Source organism: Drosophila novamexicana, unplaced genomic scaffold (assembly GCF_003285875.2).
Source record: "Drosophila novamexicana strain 15010-1031.04,08,12 unplaced genomic scaffold, DnovRS2.1 tig00004555-arrow-pilon, whole genome shotgun sequence".
Classification (NCBI taxonomy): domain Eukaryota; kingdom Metazoa; phylum Arthropoda; class Insecta; order Diptera; family Drosophilidae; genus Drosophila; species Drosophila novamexicana.
The window spans coordinates 1,257,923-1,277,866 of NW_020825052.1; the positions used below are offsets into that span (position 1 = coordinate 1,257,923).

The 19,944-nt window shown below is 41.3% G+C and overlaps 7 protein-coding genes across 9 annotated transcripts; 4 read left to right on the forward strand and 3 right to left on the reverse strand.

Annotated features, from left to right (window-relative positions):
* Nucleotides 1-31: 31 nt before the first annotated feature.
* Nucleotides 32-2,051, reverse strand: LOC115770128 (cysteine sulfinic acid decarboxylase). The gene is made up of 4 exons (XM_030715261.1): nucleotides 1,776-2,051; nucleotides 1,347-1,534; nucleotides 322-1,294; nucleotides 32-265 (listed from the first exon to the last, which is right to left on the reverse strand). Exons 1-4 carry the CDS (start codon nucleotides 1,956-1,958, stop codon nucleotides 83-85), a joined length of 1,527 nt encoding a protein of 508 aa, XP_030571121.1. The 5' UTR covers nucleotides 1,959-2,051; the 3' UTR covers nucleotides 32-82.
* Nucleotides 2,052-2,912: 861 nt separating this feature from the next.
* On the forward strand, nucleotides 2,913-4,311 carry LOC115770232 (DNA/RNA-binding protein KIN17). Its single transcript, XM_030715438.1, has 2 exons — nucleotides 2,913-3,962; nucleotides 4,020-4,311. Exons 1-2 carry the CDS (start codon nucleotides 2,991-2,993, stop codon nucleotides 4,218-4,220), a joined length of 1,173 nt encoding a protein of 390 aa, XP_030571298.1. The 5' UTR covers nucleotides 2,913-2,990; the 3' UTR covers nucleotides 4,221-4,311.
* Nucleotides 4,312-4,456: 145 nt separating this feature from the next.
* Nucleotides 4,457-5,946, forward strand: LOC115770231 (vitellogenin-1-like). Its single transcript, XM_030715437.1, has 4 exons — nucleotides 4,457-4,745; nucleotides 4,811-5,070; nucleotides 5,128-5,263; nucleotides 5,316-5,946. Exons 1-4 carry the CDS (start codon nucleotides 4,472-4,474, stop codon nucleotides 5,858-5,860), a joined length of 1,215 nt encoding a protein of 404 aa, XP_030571297.1. The 5' UTR covers nucleotides 4,457-4,471; the 3' UTR covers nucleotides 5,861-5,946.
* A 1,140-nt stretch (nucleotides 5,947-7,086) lies between these two features.
* Nucleotides 7,087-8,304, forward strand: LOC115770307 (vitellogenin-1-like). Its single transcript, XM_030715542.1, has 4 exons — nucleotides 7,087-7,159; nucleotides 7,239-7,498; nucleotides 7,549-7,684; nucleotides 7,739-8,304. Exons 1-4 carry the CDS (start codon nucleotides 7,102-7,104, stop codon nucleotides 8,302-8,304), a joined length of 1,020 nt encoding a protein of 339 aa, XP_030571402.1. The 5' UTR covers nucleotides 7,087-7,101.
* A 138-nt stretch (nucleotides 8,305-8,442) lies between these two features.
* On the reverse strand, nucleotides 8,443-10,044 carry LOC115770308 (DNA primase large subunit). Its single transcript, XM_030715543.1, has one exon. The coding sequence runs from the start codon at nucleotides 10,042-10,044 to the stop codon at nucleotides 8,443-8,445; it is 1,602 nt and encodes a 533-aa protein (XP_030571403.1).
* Nucleotides 10,045-10,455: 411 nt separating this feature from the next.
* Nucleotides 10,456-19,085, reverse strand: LOC115770115 (toll-like receptor 13). 3 transcript variants are annotated; one of them, XM_030715236.1, is made up of 6 exons: nucleotides 18,807-19,085; nucleotides 13,054-13,284; nucleotides 12,738-12,965; nucleotides 10,990-12,614; nucleotides 10,802-10,929; nucleotides 10,456-10,743 (listed from the first exon to the last, which is right to left on the reverse strand). In XM_030715236.1, exons 1-6 carry the CDS (start codon nucleotides 19,048-19,050, stop codon nucleotides 10,518-10,520), a joined length of 2,682 nt encoding a protein of 893 aa, XP_030571096.1. In that variant the 5' UTR covers nucleotides 19,051-19,085; the 3' UTR covers nucleotides 10,456-10,517. The 3 variants fall into 3 exon arrangements, with proteins under 3 accessions (XP_030571096.1, XP_030571094.1, XP_030571095.1); XM_030715234.1 differs by lacking the exon at nucleotides 12,738-12,965; XM_030715235.1 differs by lacking the exons at nucleotides 12,738-12,965; nucleotides 18,807-19,085 and adding an exon at nucleotides 15,119-15,261.
* LOC115770116 (zinc finger protein 2 homolog) lies at nucleotides 15,485-17,170 on the forward strand. Its single transcript, XM_030715237.1, has one exon. It carries the CDS (start codon nucleotides 15,536-15,538, stop codon nucleotides 17,066-17,068), a length of 1,533 nt encoding a protein of 510 aa, XP_030571097.1. The 5' UTR covers nucleotides 15,485-15,535; the 3' UTR covers nucleotides 17,069-17,170.
* Nucleotides 19,086-19,944: the final 859 nt, after the last annotated feature.

Here is a 19,944-nt window from a genome sequence, read left to right on the forward strand (position 1 = left end):
CAAGAGAAAAACAAAAATATAAAAAAGGAAACCGTTTTACTTGAAACAAATTATTATTGCTATTTTATATTCAAATTTCTAGTTAGAGCTCGTCGCCCAGACGTTCGATTTCGTCTAAAATGACATCCAATTCGTCAGTCTTGAGCACGGGAAAGCAGGTGAATACCATGCGAAAGAAGTTGCCCAACTGGCGACTGCTGAGCGGCGTATATCCAATCATCAGGGTGCCACTGAACGCCATTCGCTCCTTGATTTTGGGTGCGACCTGTTGAAGCAACTTATAAATCCCGACCTTGCAGCGAATCTTGGTTTAGTACATACGGTATATAGACGCGCCCACCACTCTGCGGTTTCCTCGCTGCTCTGCACCCGCATTGATTTTGGGATGTACCAAAAGCAGACATTGGAGTATTCGTGCTGCTCCAGGACGAGTCTGAAGCGATCTGGACGTGCGCGCAGCTTTTGCTCCAACAAGCGAGCCATTAATATGGCATGGTCCACTAAATGTCCGTATTTGCCGTATCCGCGCGCCTTGAGCATAAGCCAAAACTTGAAGGCGTCTATTTTGCGGCCGCACTGGACGCTCTTGTTGCCGGTGTCGTAAGCGACATCATAGAATTTATCCTGCTGAAACAAATAATTGACCTCGATGCTGTTGCAGCGCGCCAGCAAATTGGATTCGCTGGTGAGGAACAGGGAACACTGCAACGGAACGCCGAGGGTCTTGTGTGGATTCCAGGCAAACGAGTTGGCGCGCTCCAGGCCCCTCAACAGAGAGCGGTTCTTGTAGGCGAGCAGTGCGGATCCGCCCAGACAGGCATCTACATGCAGCCAGAGTCCATGGCGATTGGCCACATCGGCAATGCCAGCGATGTCATCAAATGCGCCCAGCACTGTTGTGCCAGCGGTGGCATTGATGAAAAACGGATCATGTCCGCGTGCCCGTGCTGCTTTAATCTTGTCCTCCAGGTCGTCCAGTAACATTTGACCTTTGGCATTGGTGCGCACAGCTATGCAGTTGTCGGCTCCAATGCCCAACCAGTGGGCGGCTTTCTGCAGACTGTAGTGCGAGTCCACAGAGGTAAAGATGACAAGCGGACGTAATCCAAACATGCCAGTCGATTTGATTGTTGGAAAGCGTTTATACCGGGCCAGAACTAGCCCATACATATTCGATGAGGAACCGCCAGGAGCAAAAATACCATCGCCTTGGCTGTATCCGGCTAATCTGCAAACCGTTGATATAATCTCCGTCTCGATTAGGCTAAAGACAGGCGCCACCTCATAGGTGTAACTGGAAGTGCACACATTCAATCAAATGAATCATATTTGTTTTTGTATATTACGAGCTTGTGTTCAGGGCCTCGGTTATCCAGGCTCCAGCCAGCCCAAAGGGATCCATTTGTCCAAACAGCTGGTTGTGAAAGCGGCCATGAGAGGTTTTTACAGAATATTGAATAACCTGCTGACAAATCTGCTCGATGTCAGAGTTTGTGGATGTTTCGTTTTCCTTGATTGTCAGGTCTATATGTTTCTAAGAGGAACATTAATATTAAAATGTGCTCCAGAATGTTTTTTAATAGTAGAAAAGACATTTCATGCTTGAAGATTTTTGAACCCGTCAATAGATTACGACGGCGGATCAATAAAGTGATCAAGCAGCTGCACAATAAACTCTTTCAATGATCAGCATTAAAGCCGCTTATCGGGAACTGTCTGGGCTGCTTTGACGGGACGTCTAGACCTCGTCTACAAAGTGGGGAGGGGTCACTAACCTTCAGTTCGTCCGGCTGCATAAAATCGACTATTTTCTGTTCCCTCCACAGTTCTGGATCGGCACAAAAAGTATCCTCCTTTTCTACCAGCTTGAAGACATGCTGTAGAATTTTCCAATCGTTCATTAACTTCTCGCGGACTCCATCAACAATGGAAGATGCATTATCAATTGTTTCATCCATTTTACTATGCTTCTGACTGAACCTCTGCGGACAGTTATTCAACTGGGAATGACAGGCGATTGCCCGTAGCGCTGCATGGGACCTGATTCCGAGCTGTAATGTCGCGATCGAATGCTCGTTAAAGTTGTAAATTAATTAACCATACTACATACAAATGAATAAGTACCTATACATGTGCATATGTATGTTAAGTTGGATCGTGTTCGTGCCGGTATGCCACACAATTAAGGTGAACCTTAATACTTATAAGAAAAAGGTTTGTAAAACCTTATCAGTTAATCAAATGCCCACGCTTTCTTGAATATTCCATACCGGTTCATACATTTTTTCTACTACCACTTACAAACAACATTTATTAGTTCTTCACGTATATTGATACGTGATTGATGCATTCGTATTCACGTTTACCATTTTCGAAGCTTTCGCCAGTAGATATGTAGAAATAAGCCGGTTTATTGTCAAGCGACAGTAACTTATGTACTTCAAGTTATTTGCATTTGCGATTCAAATCAAAATCTTATCGGGATTTTTAATTGGCCCATCCGAGTAGACTGAATATAATCGTATATACAGAGCACAGATTGCAGAACTGTTATCAAACACCCCTTTGATAAGTTGATTTAAGAGGTTGAAACGAAAACATGCTAGACAATAAATGCAGAGGGTACTCATATTGACTATAGATTTAAATTATTATATTTTTTAAATGGCCTTTAAAGTCACTGTTGCCTTATGCTTATAATGCAATGCCAAATGTTGAACAATTTAAATCTTTACAAAGGCCGCGCCAATTATTGCATTACGAACAGTGTGACCTAATGCTATTGTGATTAATGCAAACATGGCGTCAAACCGATAATTTTGTGATGGTATCGACTGATTACAGTCATCGCTGTTAATAACGTTAAGCAAAATGTTAAGTTCTGTAATCATTGAACATATGGTTTAGAAGGCACCGAACTATAGTTTAAAGCATTATTTACTTCGCTTGTTTTGTTTATTGTTTTTAAATCGAAAGTATAAATTGTAAACATGGGACGAGCCGAAGTTGGTACGCCCAAGTACCTTGCCAACAAGATGAAGGCAAAGGGCTTGCAGAAGTTGCGCTGGTACTGTCAGATGTGCGAGAAACAATGCCGTGACGAAAATGGCTTTAAGTGTCACACAATGAGTGAGTCCCATCAGCGGCAGCTCCTCCTGTTTGCGGACTCACCTGGCAAGTTTCTGCACAACTTTTCCAAGGAGTTTTCCGATGGCTATATGGAGCTGCTGCGTCGACGCTTTGGCACCAAACGCACGAACGCCAACAAAATATATCAGGAGTACATTGCACACAAGGAGCACATTCACATGAACGCCACCCGCTGGTTAACGCTATCCGATTATGTTAAGTGGCTGGGCCGCACTGGTCAAGTGGTGGCCGATGAAACGGAAAAGGGATGGTTTGTTACATACATTGACCGTAGCCCGGAGGCCATGGAGCGCCAGGCGAAGGCCGAACGCAAAGAGAAAATGGAAAAGGATGATGAGGAACGCATGACGGAATTTATTGAGAAGCAAATTAAAAAAGCAAAGTCAAAGGACGGCGAAGAGGATGAATCACAGGAGAAGTATACGGAACTGAAGCGTGAAGAAGAGCAGCCCCTAAAGCTGGACATACGATTGGAGAAAAAATTCCAGCCCGAATCGATATTGGGCAAATCAGCGCTACATACGAAACGCACAGCTGCCGAATCAGATGAGAAAGTCTTTAAGAAACCCAAGCCAGTGCCAACAGAGAGCAGCAGATCCGCGTTGGATGAGATAATCAAACTCGAGGAAAGGAGTAAAGAGCGGGCCAATCGCAAGGATTACTGGCTTCATCCAAATATTGTAGTCAAATTTATTTCAAGCTCCATGGGCGACAAGTTCTACAAACAGAAAGCTGTGGTGCAAGAAGTCATCGAAAGATATCGGGCAAAAATCAAGTTCTTGGAGAGTGGAGAAAAGTGTAAAGTTGATCAGGTATTTTAACGAGTTCCCTCAACAAAATCAAAGCACTTATCAATTTCTTGTTTTTAGGCGCATCTGGAGACTGTAATACCCGCCCTGGACAAGGAAGTGCTCGTGGTGAACGGCGCCTATCGCGGCTCAGAAGCGTTGCTAAAGAAGCTAGACGAGCGCAAATACTGTGTCAGCATTGAGATACTACACGGTCCATTAAAGGGACGCATTGTGGAAAACGTACAGTACGAAGATATTTGTAAATTATATGGAACGTAGCTCGCACACAGCTATTTAAGCTAATTTTTTAAAATAAGAACAGATTTTAAGGGAATATTTTTTATTATATGGTTCTATAAACATAAATGATTTCTTTTAAAATCTGCGTAAAATTTCGATTATGCAATCTGATAATTTCGATCCATTCAATATATGCATAAAATTGGATAATGAATGCAAAACTAATTGGTGTCACAACGTTAGCTTAAAATTGTTTGTTAAACAATCAAACTAGTCTATTGGTACGCAGAATGTCGATAGAACGGAGTTTTTTCTTTTATATCTCAGATATGCGATCAATATTTGTTTGGCTTGGTGCTCTTAGCATCTGTTTAATTGGTAGTGCAGCGCCCAGAGCATATATAGAAGATAATGGGCTATTCAGCGTGCCCTTTGGTCTGAAAAACATAGTCGAAGGCTCTATTTTTAATTCAGTCTCTGGTCTGGCAGAAAAAGGAGTCAATACAGTCTTTAAATTGGGATCCGGCATCGTGGAATTCACCTCCGATTATTTGCAGTCAGAATGTGAGTACGAATAGCAATATCAATCAGCCTAACCCACTTTACACTCGCATCCCAACACTCGACAGGTATGAGAATGGTACAACTCATGGCCGTACCAGAGCATAAAAGTCCAGACATCAAAAACATGCAATTTCACTACATGACAACATGTGGCAGCTATAAAGTACCTATACTGGAAGCAGACACTCTCTGGGAGCATCAACAATTTCAACGGAATCGCAAATTGGTCGTTCTAGCTTCTGGATGGATGAACACGATTAACTATTCGCATGCAATAGAAACGATATGGATGCCTTTTATGTGTCGACCCGATGTTAATTTTGTGGTATACATGGAGGGTTACAGGTTAAAGGTTGAACGTGATTGAGTACTTTCATTTCAGGCTGTAGATGTGTCTAGTTATGTAGATACGCTTTATACATGGTCCGCCCTAAACACGGATATGATAGGCAGGCACATTGCCGTTGGCTTAGCGAAATTATATGATATGATGCCATTGATCGATATTCATTTGATTGGTTTGTTCTTTGGCTACAACTATTGCAGTATAATTCTTATTTATTTTTCTAGGTCATTCGTTGGGTGCGCATATTATGGGGTCGGCTGGGCGCGAATTTCAGCGACTCACTAAACGACAGGTGCCTCGCATAACTGGTCTGGACCCTGCCAAGCCCTGTTTTCTAAAAAGATCAAAATTTCGCAGTTTAACCAAGGGAGATGCCAAGCTAGTAGATGTTATACACACAAATCCTGGCCTTCTGGGACAGCGTTTTCCAACTGGAGATGTTGATTTTTACCCAGCAGGTGAAGATGCCCTTAAGCCCGGTTGCTTGTTCATCGATTGCTCGCACAATCGTGCATACCAATATTTTGCCGAAAGTGTTTATCCACGTCGGGAAAGAAGCTTTTTGGCCTACAAATGCAGCTCAACTAAAGAGCTTGAAACCAAAACCTGTAGCTCCTCAGAAACTACAATGGGATATACGATTGATTGGGCCGCCAGAGGGGTCTACTATCTCGATGTGAGGGGCGCGAGTCCGTTTGGCATGAATTCGGAATCAGCAAGAATAATGGATTTGATGGATAAAAGCGATAATTGTAAATGCAAGGATTAAGCTATATTTTTTTATTCCTTCTGCCAGCATGTAAAAGATCGCCGAGTTCAGAATAATATATTGTCGTTGTTGTGTTCAACATTGCACTCAAGGCTTCATTTTTAGCTACCCGTTTTTTTAACAGGTGCCTGTATGCCTCTTCCATTTGGTAAGGACTGAAACTATCAGCGGAGTAAAAATCCCCAAGATACTCGCACAAGGGGTTCACCTCAACAAACAAGAAAAGTGTCTCTCTTAATCGCCTCGTACGACAAGCGGTGACGTGCTGTGGTGGTATTCTAATGCCCGCCAACCACACGGGAGAAGAACATGGACAGGGACAAAATCAATATACCCCTTTTACTCATTTGCAATCATTTCAGGGTATAAAAACACAGACAACAGTTTAGAGAGATGGTTATATCGAATATAGTTTATTTTTAAAATATAACTAAACAATTTATACTGAGATTGTCGTGCTTTGCTAAGCACCAAGAGCTACTTTCTTCATTTCGAATTTTCAGTTTCTTAGTTTTCATATTATTTCTCTCAGTAACATGTTTAAAGTATCCAGTACTTTGTAGGGGTTGAATGTACCTAAATACAACACATCTGCTGACAATGACATTATTCTAAATTTGAGTAAAATAAACGACTATACGAAAACATATGTTGTGTGACCCAATATTTACTCTCTTTCAGGGGTTTACCTACTTTGTCGAGAGGTGTGTGAACCATTAAGAAATCATTTTCGATCCTATAAGGCATAATTTTGTGTGTAAAGCTAAGTGAACCTTCTTCTAATTATTTTTACTCACAAAAAGCATGAAGAGATTTCTAAACTTTGAAAAAGGGATTAAAACAACCTATTGCCAAGGGGACTTAAATTTATAACAGATTTTCTTCGCCTAATTGGGTAACTTAACTAATATATCTGAAAGTGTATTTAATTTTCGGTATGCCAACTGTTCTTATGTCTTTTCACTTTTTGCAACAATGCAAACAAAGATTTTTAAAAATTAGTCGACCTATTTGCAAAAACTTTGCGTTCATGTCTAGAAGCCCAAAAATATTCACCCTGCCACAGTTCGCTGCTGACTTACTTGGACTACATATATTTAAAAATGCGTCCCCAATTCAATGGCCTAAGAGCTCTAAGTATAATTCTACTCAGCACAGGGTATACTGCAGAGGCTAACAACTCAACGAGTAGCTGGTGGCAGGGAATTCCCAACGCCTTTACGGATATTCTTACCTTGAAAATGAATATTTTTACAGCATTTCCGCTCGAATTGGCGGCAACAGTTATTGATACTTTGTGTGAGTACATGGGGAAATGGTGACAGGCCTTCACTTAGTATTCCATCTATCTATAGTATCCCATTCCAACGCATGACAGGCTCCTCCACGCTGTTTATTGGAAGCGTGCCTCCGCAAATACAGCCGGACATAACGAAAATGCACTTTCAGTATATGACGCCATGCCTGAATTATAGCGTTCCGTTATTGAAAGCCGAGAAGCTATGGAATCATCCGAAATTTCGACAGAATCATAAATTGGTCATCCTGGCTACGGGCTGGACAAATACTGTTAACGATTCTGCCACCATAGCGATGATATCAAGGGCTTTTATGTGCCGGCCTGCTGTTAATTTTGTGGTACTTAGTATAGTTTCCACCAAGTATGCACCTATATATATTCATCTTAGATTGTAGATGCGGCCTATTACGTGGACACACTGTACAAGTGGTCGGCCCTGAACACGGATCTCATTGGGGAGCACCTAGCCGTCGGTTTACAGCACTTGATAAAGGTTATGCCATTAATGGACATTCATTTGATTGGTAAGTTTGGCAGCTACAGTATCGTCGACAAGATCAAATAAAGGATTGCCCTAGGTCATTCATTGGGCGCCCATATTATGGGGACTGCTGGTCGCACATACAAAAAACTAACGGGACGTCTAGTATCTCGTATAACTGGTCTGGATCCAGCCAAACCCTGTTTTCGTAATGAAAAATCACTGCCCGGACTGATGCACGGCGATGCTGAGCTAGTGGACGTTATACACACAAATATTGGCATTTTGGCGAAACGAGATCCTTTGGGCGACATTGACTTTTATCCAGGGGGTGCACATCCCATTAAGCCCGGCTGCCTGACTATTGGCTGCTCCCACACGCGTGCTGTTGAGTATTTTGCGGAGAGTGTCTATCCGCAACAGGAGAGAAATTTCCTGGGTTTCAAATGCAGGTCGTGGAAAGAGCTCGAAAGGCGAAAATGTCAGACCGACAAAACTTCAACAATGGGCTACGTGATTAACCGGAAGGCGACTGGCATTTATTATGTTGACGTTAATGGCCAAAACCCTTATGGCAAAAACTTTAATCCGTTGAAACGAGAACATGTTGACTGCGCCAAGCCCAAGTGTAGATCCAAGTTATTGAGTAAAGATCAGTCTTAACAACAGCACGCATATAAAAACTTTGCTTATTCCAAGCTAGACAGCGTAAGTTGAGAGTCGAGTCCTTTCCAGACGTGCCGCCTTTCCCTTTGAACTGAATTCCTATTTCTTATTCCATTTATACATCTATATTTATTATTAATCTATTATTTCAGTAAGATCTAGATCATCATCGAAGGCCTCTGCGATGCCTTTCTGGCTCTGGTATACTTTCTCCTGTGTCTCGGCAATTTTCCATAGCTCGTCATCATCGTCACCATTAAGCATGGATCTGTTTGCGGCCCCTTTTATTGAGGCCCTGACTTTATTATTTTGCTGAACTGGCCCGGGAGCGCGTTTCTGGCGATTGCCCATCAAGATTTGGCTTTCCTCGAAATAGTTGTTAGGGTGATTGATTGTCGGCTCCACCGTCGAGTTGTGTGTCAGCATAAAGTATTTTCCGCAGGCGAATTGGAAATGATTGCGTGAAACAAAAAACATGACCTCATCGATGGCGCCCGGCGAGAGGCCATATGACGAGAGTTTTGCTTTTAGCGCAGTTTGGTCCAACGATTTGTATGGGCAGCCATGGCAGTCGCCAGGAGCTGCCATTTCCTTAATGATCTTCAGGCAAGAGTAGGGCGTGTAATTGACCATGGAGCCCTTCTTGCCATAGTTGTGGTAAATGTTGTACTCGTAGCTGCGCGTAAACTTATCGACATCCATTTTCTTAGTAAACTCCTCGCGCCAAAAACGCAATGAATCCTCGAGTGTGACGCCAATGCCTTTTAGGAAGAGACCGTACTGCATGCGTCCACCGTGTTTGATATGGTGCTGGCTGCGTATGTGCTCGTGGCACATACGCATGCAGAGTGGCATGGACGTTTTGGATAGCTGATCCAGAGACTCAATCGGCACCGAAGCATCTTTGCATATCGTGTAGTCCTTGCCCGTATACGAGTTGTGCAGGGACTTGATCATGCGCGAGATGCGCTCGTCTGCCTCGACGTCAGCAATAAAGGACTTAGCTGCTTGCATGCCACGTTCAATCTCATCCAGCTGCCTGGCGCCCACAATTGACACCATGTCGTGTGTGTTCACATAGGCAAAGCCGGCCTTTAGATAACAGCGGCGGGTCCGCACCAAATCCAAAACTTGTGTGAAGGGTACTTTGTAGAACTCGAGCAGCTCAATCTTTGATACACTCTGGCCCACAGTGCTTTCATAGAGACCGTCCTTGACCTCGTCCTTCTGTTCCTCTGTCAATGGAAGAATGTGAAAACTGTTGGCCTCGAGAAACTGCTTAATTTCAGCTGTGTTAAGTGCGGCGAATTTATATTTAAAGAACTCCATTTCCCGTGCTACGAACCAGCGCAGCAAATCCTCTGAGCGACAATATGCCAAGCGCAGTATGAAGTGTGATAAATAGTCACGCCGACGCATTTGTAAATCCGACTCATGCTTGGTACCACTGCTTGTCGTGCCCATGCGCAAATAGCCCCGGAGTCCATCTCTGCTCATTTCGCCATTCACATATTCCTTCCAGTCCTCAGAGAGCAGCCGCAGTCCCTTTGTTGTGGCGCGATCAAAAACGCGCAGCAGGCGCAGACGCTCCAAAGCGAGTTCTTCAAATTCATCAATATGAATATCCTCCGTTGGCGGATAGTGATACAGCATAACATTGTGCGGATACTTTGCTTCCAAACTAACCACTTCAACTTTCACATCGTGCCGTGCTCGTTTCTTTAAATTAAAATCCATGTTGGCAAACACGACTTAATTATATTCGGTTTGCTGTGCTACTTGCAAAAATGGCGCCAAAAATGTGTTGAAACAGCTGTCGCACGTATCGATAAGTGAGTATTGTCGATAAGTGAGTACTGCCGTTGAAAACTCCGCACTATCGATTAAAATATCGATACAATGGTTTACATTTTATTGGTTATTTCCTCTCCATATTTTTTTTTAACACAAAGTCATGATTTATAAGCTGCAATTACCAATCACTTTTTTCATTTCTTTACCTTATCTAAACACTTTGCACTTTGTCTCTGCAGCTGCAGTACTCCAATACTTAGGCTATATAAATCTTAAAATATGACAAACGGTTTTATTTGAGCTTAAAATATTTTCAATGATTCAAACTATTTCGTATGCTAAAAATGTACTTTATGTATATCAGGTACTTAAAAAGATGACTAGAATATTTGCATTCAATTTGGGGTCCAATAACTTTAGACATTGGAATCTTTTGTGCCTATGCCAATTAGTTCTAATGACTTTCTTAAGCGCTTCCAGAACAATTTGCGTTCCTCCAATGTTGGCTGTTTGCTTCCTTTACTCGGCCATTTAATATAGGTTTTTATCCCCATTAGGTATTGAAGCGTCTTTGGGCGTTTACTGCGTGGTATTTCCTCCAGGAATACGAGTATTAAATGCTCCTTGCTCATCTCAAAGATGCTGTCGAAAGTAAAGTAGTTGAGTTATGTTTTTTTTTAGTAGGAGCTTTCATGCTTACCGATGTTGGGCCAGATACATTTCGAATTGACACCAATGACTGAGCAGAAACTTTGATGAAATCAGCAACATTAAAGAGCGCGATCGATCCATGCTTGAAATAATATTATCCAGTATAGTTACTCCGATCTGCGAGCAGAAAATACAAATTAGGCATAGACTTACATTAAATATTTTATTTAGACAAACCTGAAAGTCACGTTCGTGCAGACATATAGAAATATCTCCAGATTTCTCCACATTTGGTAGCAACTCGTCCAGCACCCACTGGCGATCATTTTGGCAGTAGCTTATAAAAATGTCATATATTACGCTGGGATTATTTTCGGATAGACGATGAAATTTGTCAAGAGACTCCTTTGAGGCGGTAGACAAAAGCGCCGCCGATTTCAGTGAAGCATAATAATAATGTATATGCCAACGCTTTAGATATATGATAAGTCCCAGAATGAATACACCCAGAATGCTTCCAACAACAGCTGTGATAATCTTAAAGGTGTTGTGCAGCTTTTCTTCGAAATCAACCAATATTCGGCTCTGGCAGACTAACTCATCCACTTGTAATTTATCCGTCTCGTTAAAGCACCAGTAATTCTTTGCATCGTAATCAAGTAATTGAAATTTTAAAGAAGTATCGTTCACAGTTTTTTGTATAGATGCGGGGCATTGTTTGGTACGCAGGTCTTTGGTAAGGAAACGCAGATTGGTTATTTTCTTGAGCCGCTTGAAGTCTTTTATGTTCTTGTAGCTGTCGATGAGCTGTGGCAAATAGCGTCGCTTCCACAACTGGTGTTCAATGTACCCGGCAAGGGATTTGCTCAGCTCACTTAGACTGTTAATATTTGAGGCAATCAGCTCAGCAGCTGCGTGCTGTAGAAGGTTGAATGAACAGTCGGCTTTTTTATTGTTGTTTGCAGCTACTTCGACCACCTCACGCAGAATACAATTACAAAGGAAGTTATTATCGCCGAGACTCAGGTATTCAAGCAATTCAAAATCCTTCATCATCTCGGTGGTCAGCATGTTGACGTTGTTGCTGCGTAAGTTAAGAACCCGCAGTGCCGTATTGTTAAAAAACACGCTCTTATACCAGTTGCCAATGTGGTTGGAGCTCAGATCCAGAAGTTGCAAGCTTACCAAAGACTGAAATGCTTCGACCGATAGGGCGTTGATATTGTTACCTGCCAAGCCCAACAACTGCAACTTTCTCAGCGGTCTTAACCACTTGATATCCTTGAGATTAGAGTGCTCAAAGTAGAGAAATTTAAGCGTATCGCCAATACTGTCGAAAGCGTCATCGACAATGTTATACGAGACAAAAGGATTACCGGACATGTCAAGTCCCTCTAGGGCTGTGTTCTTAAAAAGGCCATTGCTCATCATGGGAAACGATGTGTAGCACAAGCTCAGATACTTGAGCTTGTTTCCAAGATGTGTGAAGGCAACAGCACTATTTCGTGTGATTTTCGAGTGCGAGAGGTCCAGATAGACGAGTTTTGGCAGCAGTTTAAATGCCGTCTGATGGATCTTTAGACCATACACCAGATTTAAGACAACTTCAAGCGTGGGCATCGATAGCTGGTAATTATAGTTTAAGACGTTTGTAAACGACAAGTCTAGATATTGTACTCCCTGTATATAGTAGAATGTATCGAAATCTATGGTCATTATCTTGTTGTTCGAGATGAAGAGTTTCCGAAGGTTTGTCACATTTTTGAATGCCTCTTTGCTCAAATACTCGATGCTGCAGTTACTGATTTCAAGTTCCAAAAGGTGCTGCAGATGCGGAAAGGTTGCCCAAGCAATGCTCTCTTCTAAACAAAAAAAAAAAAATATGAAATACATTTAAGTTAGGGTTACATCAAATTGTCTTTCAAAGTACAGCAAATGATTTTGTTGGTGTGTGGAATGAGGAAGGATATTGTTTCGTGTCTTACTTGAAGTGCCAAATATTATGTGCTTTATTTGAAGTTTCCGTATATAATCCTCATAAATCATGTCTTGCGTGTTTGAATTGTGAATGTGTTTGTTGTTCTGGTAGTATAGCAAACATTCCCGATCATAAAGATCTAAGTTATTAGTATGATTGTTTATAAAATGCTCTTCGCATTTGTTTTGTGTGTCACTTGGGGTAAATCGAGTCTCTTGTAAAAACCGCTCAATGGCTGAAATTTAGCAAAGAGCCTGTAGATAAGTCTGAATGTATGCGACTTTTATGTGTTTGGTTGATATCTAACCAACTTTTCTACTTACCTTCGGGATCATGATTTAGCGCTGCGAACTGGTTACCTTGTAGGGATAAATATTTTAAGGATCCCGTCATTGTTGATAAAGTTTGGAATGGTACTTTATTTAACCTGTTGTGGGCAGCAGAGAAAGCTTCTACTTTTTTAAAACTATATCGGCGAGCAAATTTCGTTTTATTTAACAAATCCTCGTCTTCAGATATGTTACCATACGAAAGATCTAAGTGCATATTTGACACTGTAAAAAATAAGAACCAATTAATTCTCTAATGAAATTATCATAATAAACACAAGTTAACTATTATTCACTTAAGAATCCTGTTTAGTTTAAATTACTTTTCAAAAATATTAAAAACGGACATAGTATATATGGCTACTATCGATATCTAAGCACCACCCTGTAGAATCGATATATCGATACATGCCACGATGTATACTCAACTCTACATATGTTTGTCAGCTGTGTATACAAAAATTTACTAAATCACAGAAGTAAAATGGAAGAAGTTTGTCGCATATGCAGAAGCAACTGTGTCACGCTAGTAAACATCTTTGACCAGCTGGAGCAGGATCCGCCGCTGGTTGACATGCTTAAGGACTGTGGCAATTGTAAAATAAGTCCTAATGATCCGTTGCCCCAGAACATATGCCTGGCCTGCATATTGGATGCTCAAAATGCATTTCAATTCAAACGCAGATGCGAACACAGTCAACAGTACTTTTTGCTGTTGCTAGGTATTGAAAACAAGGATGATTCCGACTGCGAAGCCGTACGTGTACAATGTACACTCGACATTAAAGAAGAGCCTTTGGAAAATGTACCGACGGAAAGCAGTGCCAATAACGAAAGCGTCAAAGACAATGAAAGTAGCTCTGCGACGTCGTTGCCAGACGTTGAAAAGAAAAACAAATCCAACTGCGAGGAAGGCATCCCTAATTCCCAGTGTTTCCTCAACGTTAAAGAAGAGCCATTGGAAAATATCCTGCCAGAAAACAGTGTCGATAACGAAAGCTTTGAAGACAACGGAGTAAGCTCAACAGCTTCGTTGTGCGATCAACAAAACACTGAGGAGCTGGACTTCAGAACAAGTGATAACAATAAATCGTATCCATGTTTGACATGTGGAAAAGTGTTTAGTTATAAAAGCGACTTGACAAAACACTCGCGCATCCATAACGGCCGTTACAAGTGCACCCACTGCTCGAGGGCTTTCAATTCATCGAGTACTTGCAAGTTGCACATCCGACTGCACACTGGTGAACGTCCATTCAAATGTACGCATTGTACAGCAGAATTTTTAAGGAACGATGACCTGAAGAGACACATGTTTAAGCATACTGGTGAACGCCCGTACGAATGTTCTCACTGCTTAAAGCGATTCACCCACCGCAGCATTCTCAATAAGCACATTCGAACGCATACCAATGACCGAAAACACAAGTGTCCACACTGCCAAAAGGCCTTTACTGATGGCTACACTCTCAAGGTGCACATTCGTCGATGTACTGGTGAGCGGCCATTCCAATGTGCCGACTGTCCGAAGGCCTTTGTATTGAAAAAGGAACTGCAGCTGCACCAAAACACTCACTTGGATTATAAGTGTCCCAGCTGCTCGGGACGCTGCTCGGCTGCTCAGCTAAAAAGACATTCCAGTGGGCACACGATTGGCGAAGAGGCACCACACGAGATGCCAACAAGAGATGATAGTTGTAAAGAAGAAAACCCCAGCTCACTCTCATTGCATGCACCTCACTCTGAAATATTAATCGCTGAGTCGTCTGAAGATGTGAACCCCGAAGAAGGCAAACATATGAATGAGAGGCACCCATTCGATCAGAAAATCTTCCAGTGTGAAACTTGCGACAAGAGTTTTGCAACAAAGGGTCGTTTGATCCAACATTATGGCGTCCATACGGATGAGCGTCCGTTTAAGTGTGAGATCTGCTCGAAAGCGTTCAAGCAACGATCGCATCTCACTAAGCATAGTGTCACTCACACAAGAAAAAACTAGATCTAATTAATATTTTATGCGTATGGTGTGTTATGATATTAATCAATTAATATTAAGTACCCATTGCCGAAACCAAAACCTAAAATAATTAAAATTGTTTTAAGTTGGAGTATACATTCCAAGTAGAATAACTCTGAGTTTTCTGTGGGACTACATAAAAGTCAATCAAATGTCACAAAAAAAATTGATATTGATAAACTTAAGAGTTAATTTTGTTTAATTGACAACTACCCGGAAAAAGTGTGATTTTTCAAAAAACGTTATAAAAGTTCCATTTATATTTCATTTTCAATAGCTCGATTACAGTTATTAAAATAAAAACAAATCATGTGTATACTATCGATATCTACTTGCCACGATGCTTATCGATACTCAACATATGTTCGTCAGCTGGAGGCATTTAGATAAATTCACGAATAACGCAAAACTTCGACTAACAACAAAAAGGTTCACTCATTAAATAGCCAAAAGGTTAAAATGGAAGAGGCTTGTCGCATTTGCACAAGCAACTGCGTCTCTCTAGTGAATATCTTTGACCAGCTGGAGCAGGACCCTCCTCTCGCTGACATGCTTAAAGAGTGCGGCAACTGTAAAATAAGTCCTAATGATCCGTTGCCCCAGAACATATGCCTGGCCTGCATATTGGATGCTCAAAATGCATTTCAGTTCAAACGCAGGTGCGAGCAGAGCCAGCAGTACTTTTGGCTGTTGTTAGAAACTGAAAACAAGAAGAATTCGGAATGGGTAAAAGACGTGCCTCCTTCCCAGTGTTCTCTCGAAATTAAAACAGAAAATATGGAAAATATGCCGCAAGAAAACATTGTCGATAACGAAAGCTTTGAATACAATGGACTAAGTGCTGCTGATGAGTTTCTAGTCGTTGAACATCAAGGTTATTCCGACTGCGAGAATGTCCCAATTTCCCAGTGTTTTCGCGACGTTAAAGAAGATCCATTAGAAAGTATCCTGCCAGACCACAGGAGAATAAGCTCAGAAGCATCATTGTGTGACCAACAGGACAACATAGATGATAAACAGAATTCGTATTCATGTCTAAAGTGCGGGAAAGTGTTCAGCAATAAAAAAGACCTAACAAAACACTCGCGCGTTCATATCGGACGTTACAAGTGCACTTACTGCTCGAAGGCCTTCAATTCATCAAGTACTTGCAAGTTGCACGTCCGACTCCACACTGGTGAACGTCCATTCAAATGTAAATATTGTACAGAAGCATTTTTAAGAAAAGATGACCTCCAAAGGCACATTTTCACACACACCGGCGAGCGTCCGTACGAATGTGATCAGTGCTTGAAGCGATTTACCCACCGCAGCATTCTCAATAAGCACATACGAATACATACCAATGAGCGCAAGCACAAGTGTCCACACTGCCAAAAGGCCTTTAGGGATGGCTACAATCTCAAGGTGCACATTCGCAGATGTACAGGTGAGCGGCCATTCCAATGTGCCGAATGTCCGAAGGCCTTTGCATTGAATAAAGAACTACAGCTACACCAAAAGACTCACATGGACGATAAGAGTCCAGGTTGCCGGAAACCCGTCAGCACTAAGAGGAAGACGATTGCCGGAAAAGCACCAAAAAAGAATTCAACACATACAAAATCAAGACTGTCCTTGGACTTGGCTCAATCGAATTTATCAATTGAGATGCCAAAAGCAGATGATAGTTCTGAAGAAAGAAACTCAAGGATATTATCTATTGATGCTCCTGCATCGGGGATCTTATCCATTGAGCTGTCTGAAGATGCAACTAATGAAGAAGGCATCGAGGGAAGAATATCGAATGGTATACGCACGTCCAGTCAGAAAAGCTTTCAGTGTACGACTTGCGACAAGAGTTTTGCTACAAGGAGTCGTTTGAACCGACATTATAGCGTCCATACCAGTGAGCGTCCCTTCCAGTGTGAGCTTTGTTTGAAATCGTTTAAACAAAATGTAAGCCTTATTCGCCACAGTGTTATACACACAAGAAAACATCGTAGCACCTAGTAAGGCTGAAGTACCCATTGTAGAAAATAAAATCTAATATAAATAAAATCGTTTTAAGTTAGAGAATAGAACAACAAATTAAATGCCAATCAAGAGGATATTAATAAACTTATTCAGATTGAACTGTTTTCTCCAATTGTTTTATTTGACAAGTACCAGCAAAAAGGTGGGATGTTTAAGCTCAAGTGCAGTTCTGAAGTTAGTATAAATATTGTAGCTACTATCGTTATTGTTTTTAAGACAACACAGCGTTCATCGATACATTCTACGATGAATATCGATACTAAACATATGTTTTGTCAGCTGAAAAGATATTTACACAAAAGTGAAAATGGAAGCCGTTTGTCGCATATGCAGAAGCAACTGCGTCACTCTGGTAAATATTTTTGACCAGCTGGAGCAGGACCCGCCGCTGGTTGACATGCTTAAGGAGTGTGGCAATTGTAAAATAAGTCCTAATGATCCGTTGCCCCAGAACATATGCCTGGCCTGCATATTGGATGCTCAAAATGCATTTCAATTCAAACGCAGATGCGAACACAGTCAACAGTACTTTTTGCTGTTGCTAGGTATTGAAAACAAGGATAATTCCGACTGCGAAGACGTACCTCTTGAGTGTACTCCCCATATTAAAGAAGAGCCGTTAGAAAATATTCCACAAGGAAGCAGTCTCGATAACGAAGATAATGCAAAAATCTCAGAAGCTTTGCAGCTTGGTGTTGAAAAGATAGAGAATTCCGGCTTCGAGCAAAATGTGCTTTCCCAGTGTACCCTTGAGATCAAACAAGAACTATTGGGAACATTTCTGCGAGAAAACAGTGTCGATAACGAAACCTTTGAAGAATATGAGAGTAGCTCAAAGATCGACACCAAGAAAAGTGGCAAAACTAAATTGTATCCATGTTCAACATGCGGAAAAGTGTTCAGTTTAAAAAGGCAACTGACGAAACACACACTCGCTCACACCGAAGATCTTCCCTACAAGTGTAAATACTGCTCGAAGACTTTTCAAACTATAAACCATCGGAGAGTGCATATGCGACTGCACTCCGGTCATGGCCGATTTAAATGTAGAGAATGTCAAGCACAGTTTTCTAGTGGCATTCTCCTGAAGAGACACATGTTTAATCATGCCGGCGAACTACCGTATAAATGCCCTCACTGCCTAACTAGGTTTTCCCACCGTGACAATCTCAAGAAGCACCTTCGGATACACCTCGAAGACGGCGAACACAAGTGTCCGCATTGCCAAAAGCTATTTAGGTATGCCTACATTCTCGATGAACATATTCGAACAGATAAATGCACTTACTCGAAGCACAAGTGTCCTCTCTGCATGAAAACGTTATTCAGTGAGGGTTTTCTAAGGCGGCATATGGTCAATCACGCTAGAAGTCAGAAGATTGGAGCAAAAGTACCAGAAGAGATGCAAACAGGAATTGATAACTCTGAAGATAGAAAACCGAGTCTGTTTTCTTTGGTTGATTCTCAAACAGAACTTATCGATTGAGACGTGATGAAACGATTCGAAAACAGCCGTTCAAGTGATTAACCTTTAAAACCAATCGAATCATAAAGGGCCATAGATGCGCCCATTTCGGACATGAAAGCACCAAGTAGCCTTAAGCATTATACATTACATTTTCTACTAAGTATAATAACTGAAATAAATCATACGCTTGTTTTGTACTCTTTATATTTCTATCTATTGATTATATTTTGTTATTCATATACTCACAGTGCTTGCTATTGGGTGGCTTAAGAGTTCCATTGGGAAATGTCCACCACAAGATTTCCTGCTTGACGTTATCCAGGAGACAAGTATTTCCATCGTCGGTGCCGTATTTCACGAATAACGATTCCAGATTTTTTTCCTCAATGGAATCAGTGCTGCTCTCTTCATCATTAGTGTCCTGAGATAGGCTCTCTTTCGCAGTATTTAGGCTCTTTCCTAAATGCGAGCCTAGTTGAAGGGGTGTCATTTTTGGGGATTCGTTGACCCTGAACGTTTCCACCAAATCACGCGGCGCTGACTCCAAAGTTTTTAAACTTGACTCGATTATGTTCCATTGAAGAACAAGTAATATTACAAATGTTTTTATTAGAATACACATTTTATAGTCCCTTTCAAAAGTTGTTAATAGCAGAAAATATGAAGTTATGCGTTGACGTTGTTAGATTTTCCCGACTTATTGCTAATATTAGATTTCGTTTCATTGAAATGCATGCAGAAAGATATTTTGTTTTAATTTCTTCGAAATAGTCTCTAATGAGCACTAGTTAGATATGTTTTTGAACTGTCTCTATTAAGGTTTAATTTTCCTTCGATTTCCTTCACTCAAATTCTATACACTTTCTTCTATGTCATTTTCCGTAGATTATTATCCAATATATTGATCGAATGCTAAGCGGCCGGCGATATCATACCACACTCTGGAGAGTAGAAGCGAGACTAATGGTCAACCGAATGGCAGAAATCCGAAACTCTTGCTTAGTGAATATGAGTATGAATAATTTTATTATAACACGATAGGGCTTATCAATTTTGGCAATATATTCTTTCGCTTTTGAATGGGTTCCGGTTATCAGCTTAGCTGCTTTATGGTAGCCGCACGCCTCTCAGCACACCCACACCTTAAATATTTTGTACATGATTGCAGAAACTAGACACATGATAGCTATCAACTCGATATGGGATTAGGGCCACATGCGTACTCTCTCTCTCTCTCTCTATCCGAAAATTATCTTTTTTTTAACCATGTCCAAATAGAAAATTGCGCCAAATATAACCACAGCGAAACCATTGCTCATAAATTAACTCGACTACTTTAAATTGAAGTAAATAATGCTCAATAATATAGATTATAGCGGATCTG

Coding starts and splice junctions, on each gene's coding strand:
- LOC115770128 (XM_030715261.1), bottom strand. CDS start 1,958: ATGGATGAAACAATTGATAATGCATCTTCCATTGTTGATGGAGTCCGC. Junction 1,295..1,346: donor GAGGCCCTGAACACAAGCTC/GTAATATACAAA, acceptor GTGCACTTCCAG/TTACACCTATGAGGTGGCGC. Junction 266..321: donor GGTGGGCGCGTCTATATACC/GTATGTACTAAA, acceptor TTGCTTCAACAG/GTCGCACCCAAAATCAAGGA.
- LOC115770232 (XM_030715438.1), top strand. CDS start 2,991: ATGGGACGAGCCGAAGTTGGTACGCCCAAGTACCTTGCCAACAAGATG. Junction 3,963..4,019: donor AAAAGTGTAAAGTTGATCAG/GTATTTTAACGA, acceptor TCTTGTTTTTAG/GCGCATCTGGAGACTGTAAT.
- LOC115770231 (XM_030715437.1), top strand. CDS start 4,472: ATGTCGATAGAACGGAGTTTTTTCTTTTATATCTCAGATATGCGATCA. Junction 4,746..4,810: donor CGATTATTTGCAGTCAGAAT/GTGAGTACGAAT, acceptor AACACTCGACAG/GTATGAGAATGGTACAACTC. Junction 5,264..5,315: donor GATCGATATTCATTTGATTG/GTTTGTTCTTTG, acceptor TTATTTTTCTAG/GTCATTCGTTGGGTGCGCAT.
- LOC115770307 (XM_030715542.1), top strand. CDS start 7,102: ATGAATATTTTTACAGCATTTCCGCTCGAATTGGCGGCAACAGTTATT. Junction 7,160..7,238: donor AACAGTTATTGATACTTTGT/GTGAGTACATGG, acceptor AACGCATGACAG/GCTCCTCCACGCTGTTTATT. Junction 7,499..7,548: donor GGCCTGCTGTTAATTTTGTG/GTACTTAGTATA, acceptor TATTCATCTTAG/ATTGTAGATGCGGCCTATTA.
- LOC115770308 (XM_030715543.1), bottom strand. CDS start 10,044: ATGGATTTTAATTTAAAGAAACGAGCACGGCACGATGTGAAAGTTGAA.
- LOC115770116 (XM_030715237.1), top strand. CDS start 15,536: ATGGAAGAGGCTTGTCGCATTTGCACAAGCAACTGCGTCTCTCTAGTG.
- LOC115770115 (XM_030715236.1), bottom strand. CDS start 19,050: ATGACACCCCTTCAACTAGGCTCGCATTTAGGAAAGAGCCTAAATACT. Junction 13,285..18,806: donor GCCACCCAATAGCAAGCACT/GTGAGTATATGA, acceptor TATTTTTTACAG/TGTCAAATATGCACTTAGAT. Junction 10,744..10,801: donor ATGTATCTGGCCCAACATCG/GTAAGCATGAAA, acceptor TACTTTCGACAG/CATCTTTGAGATGAGCAAGG.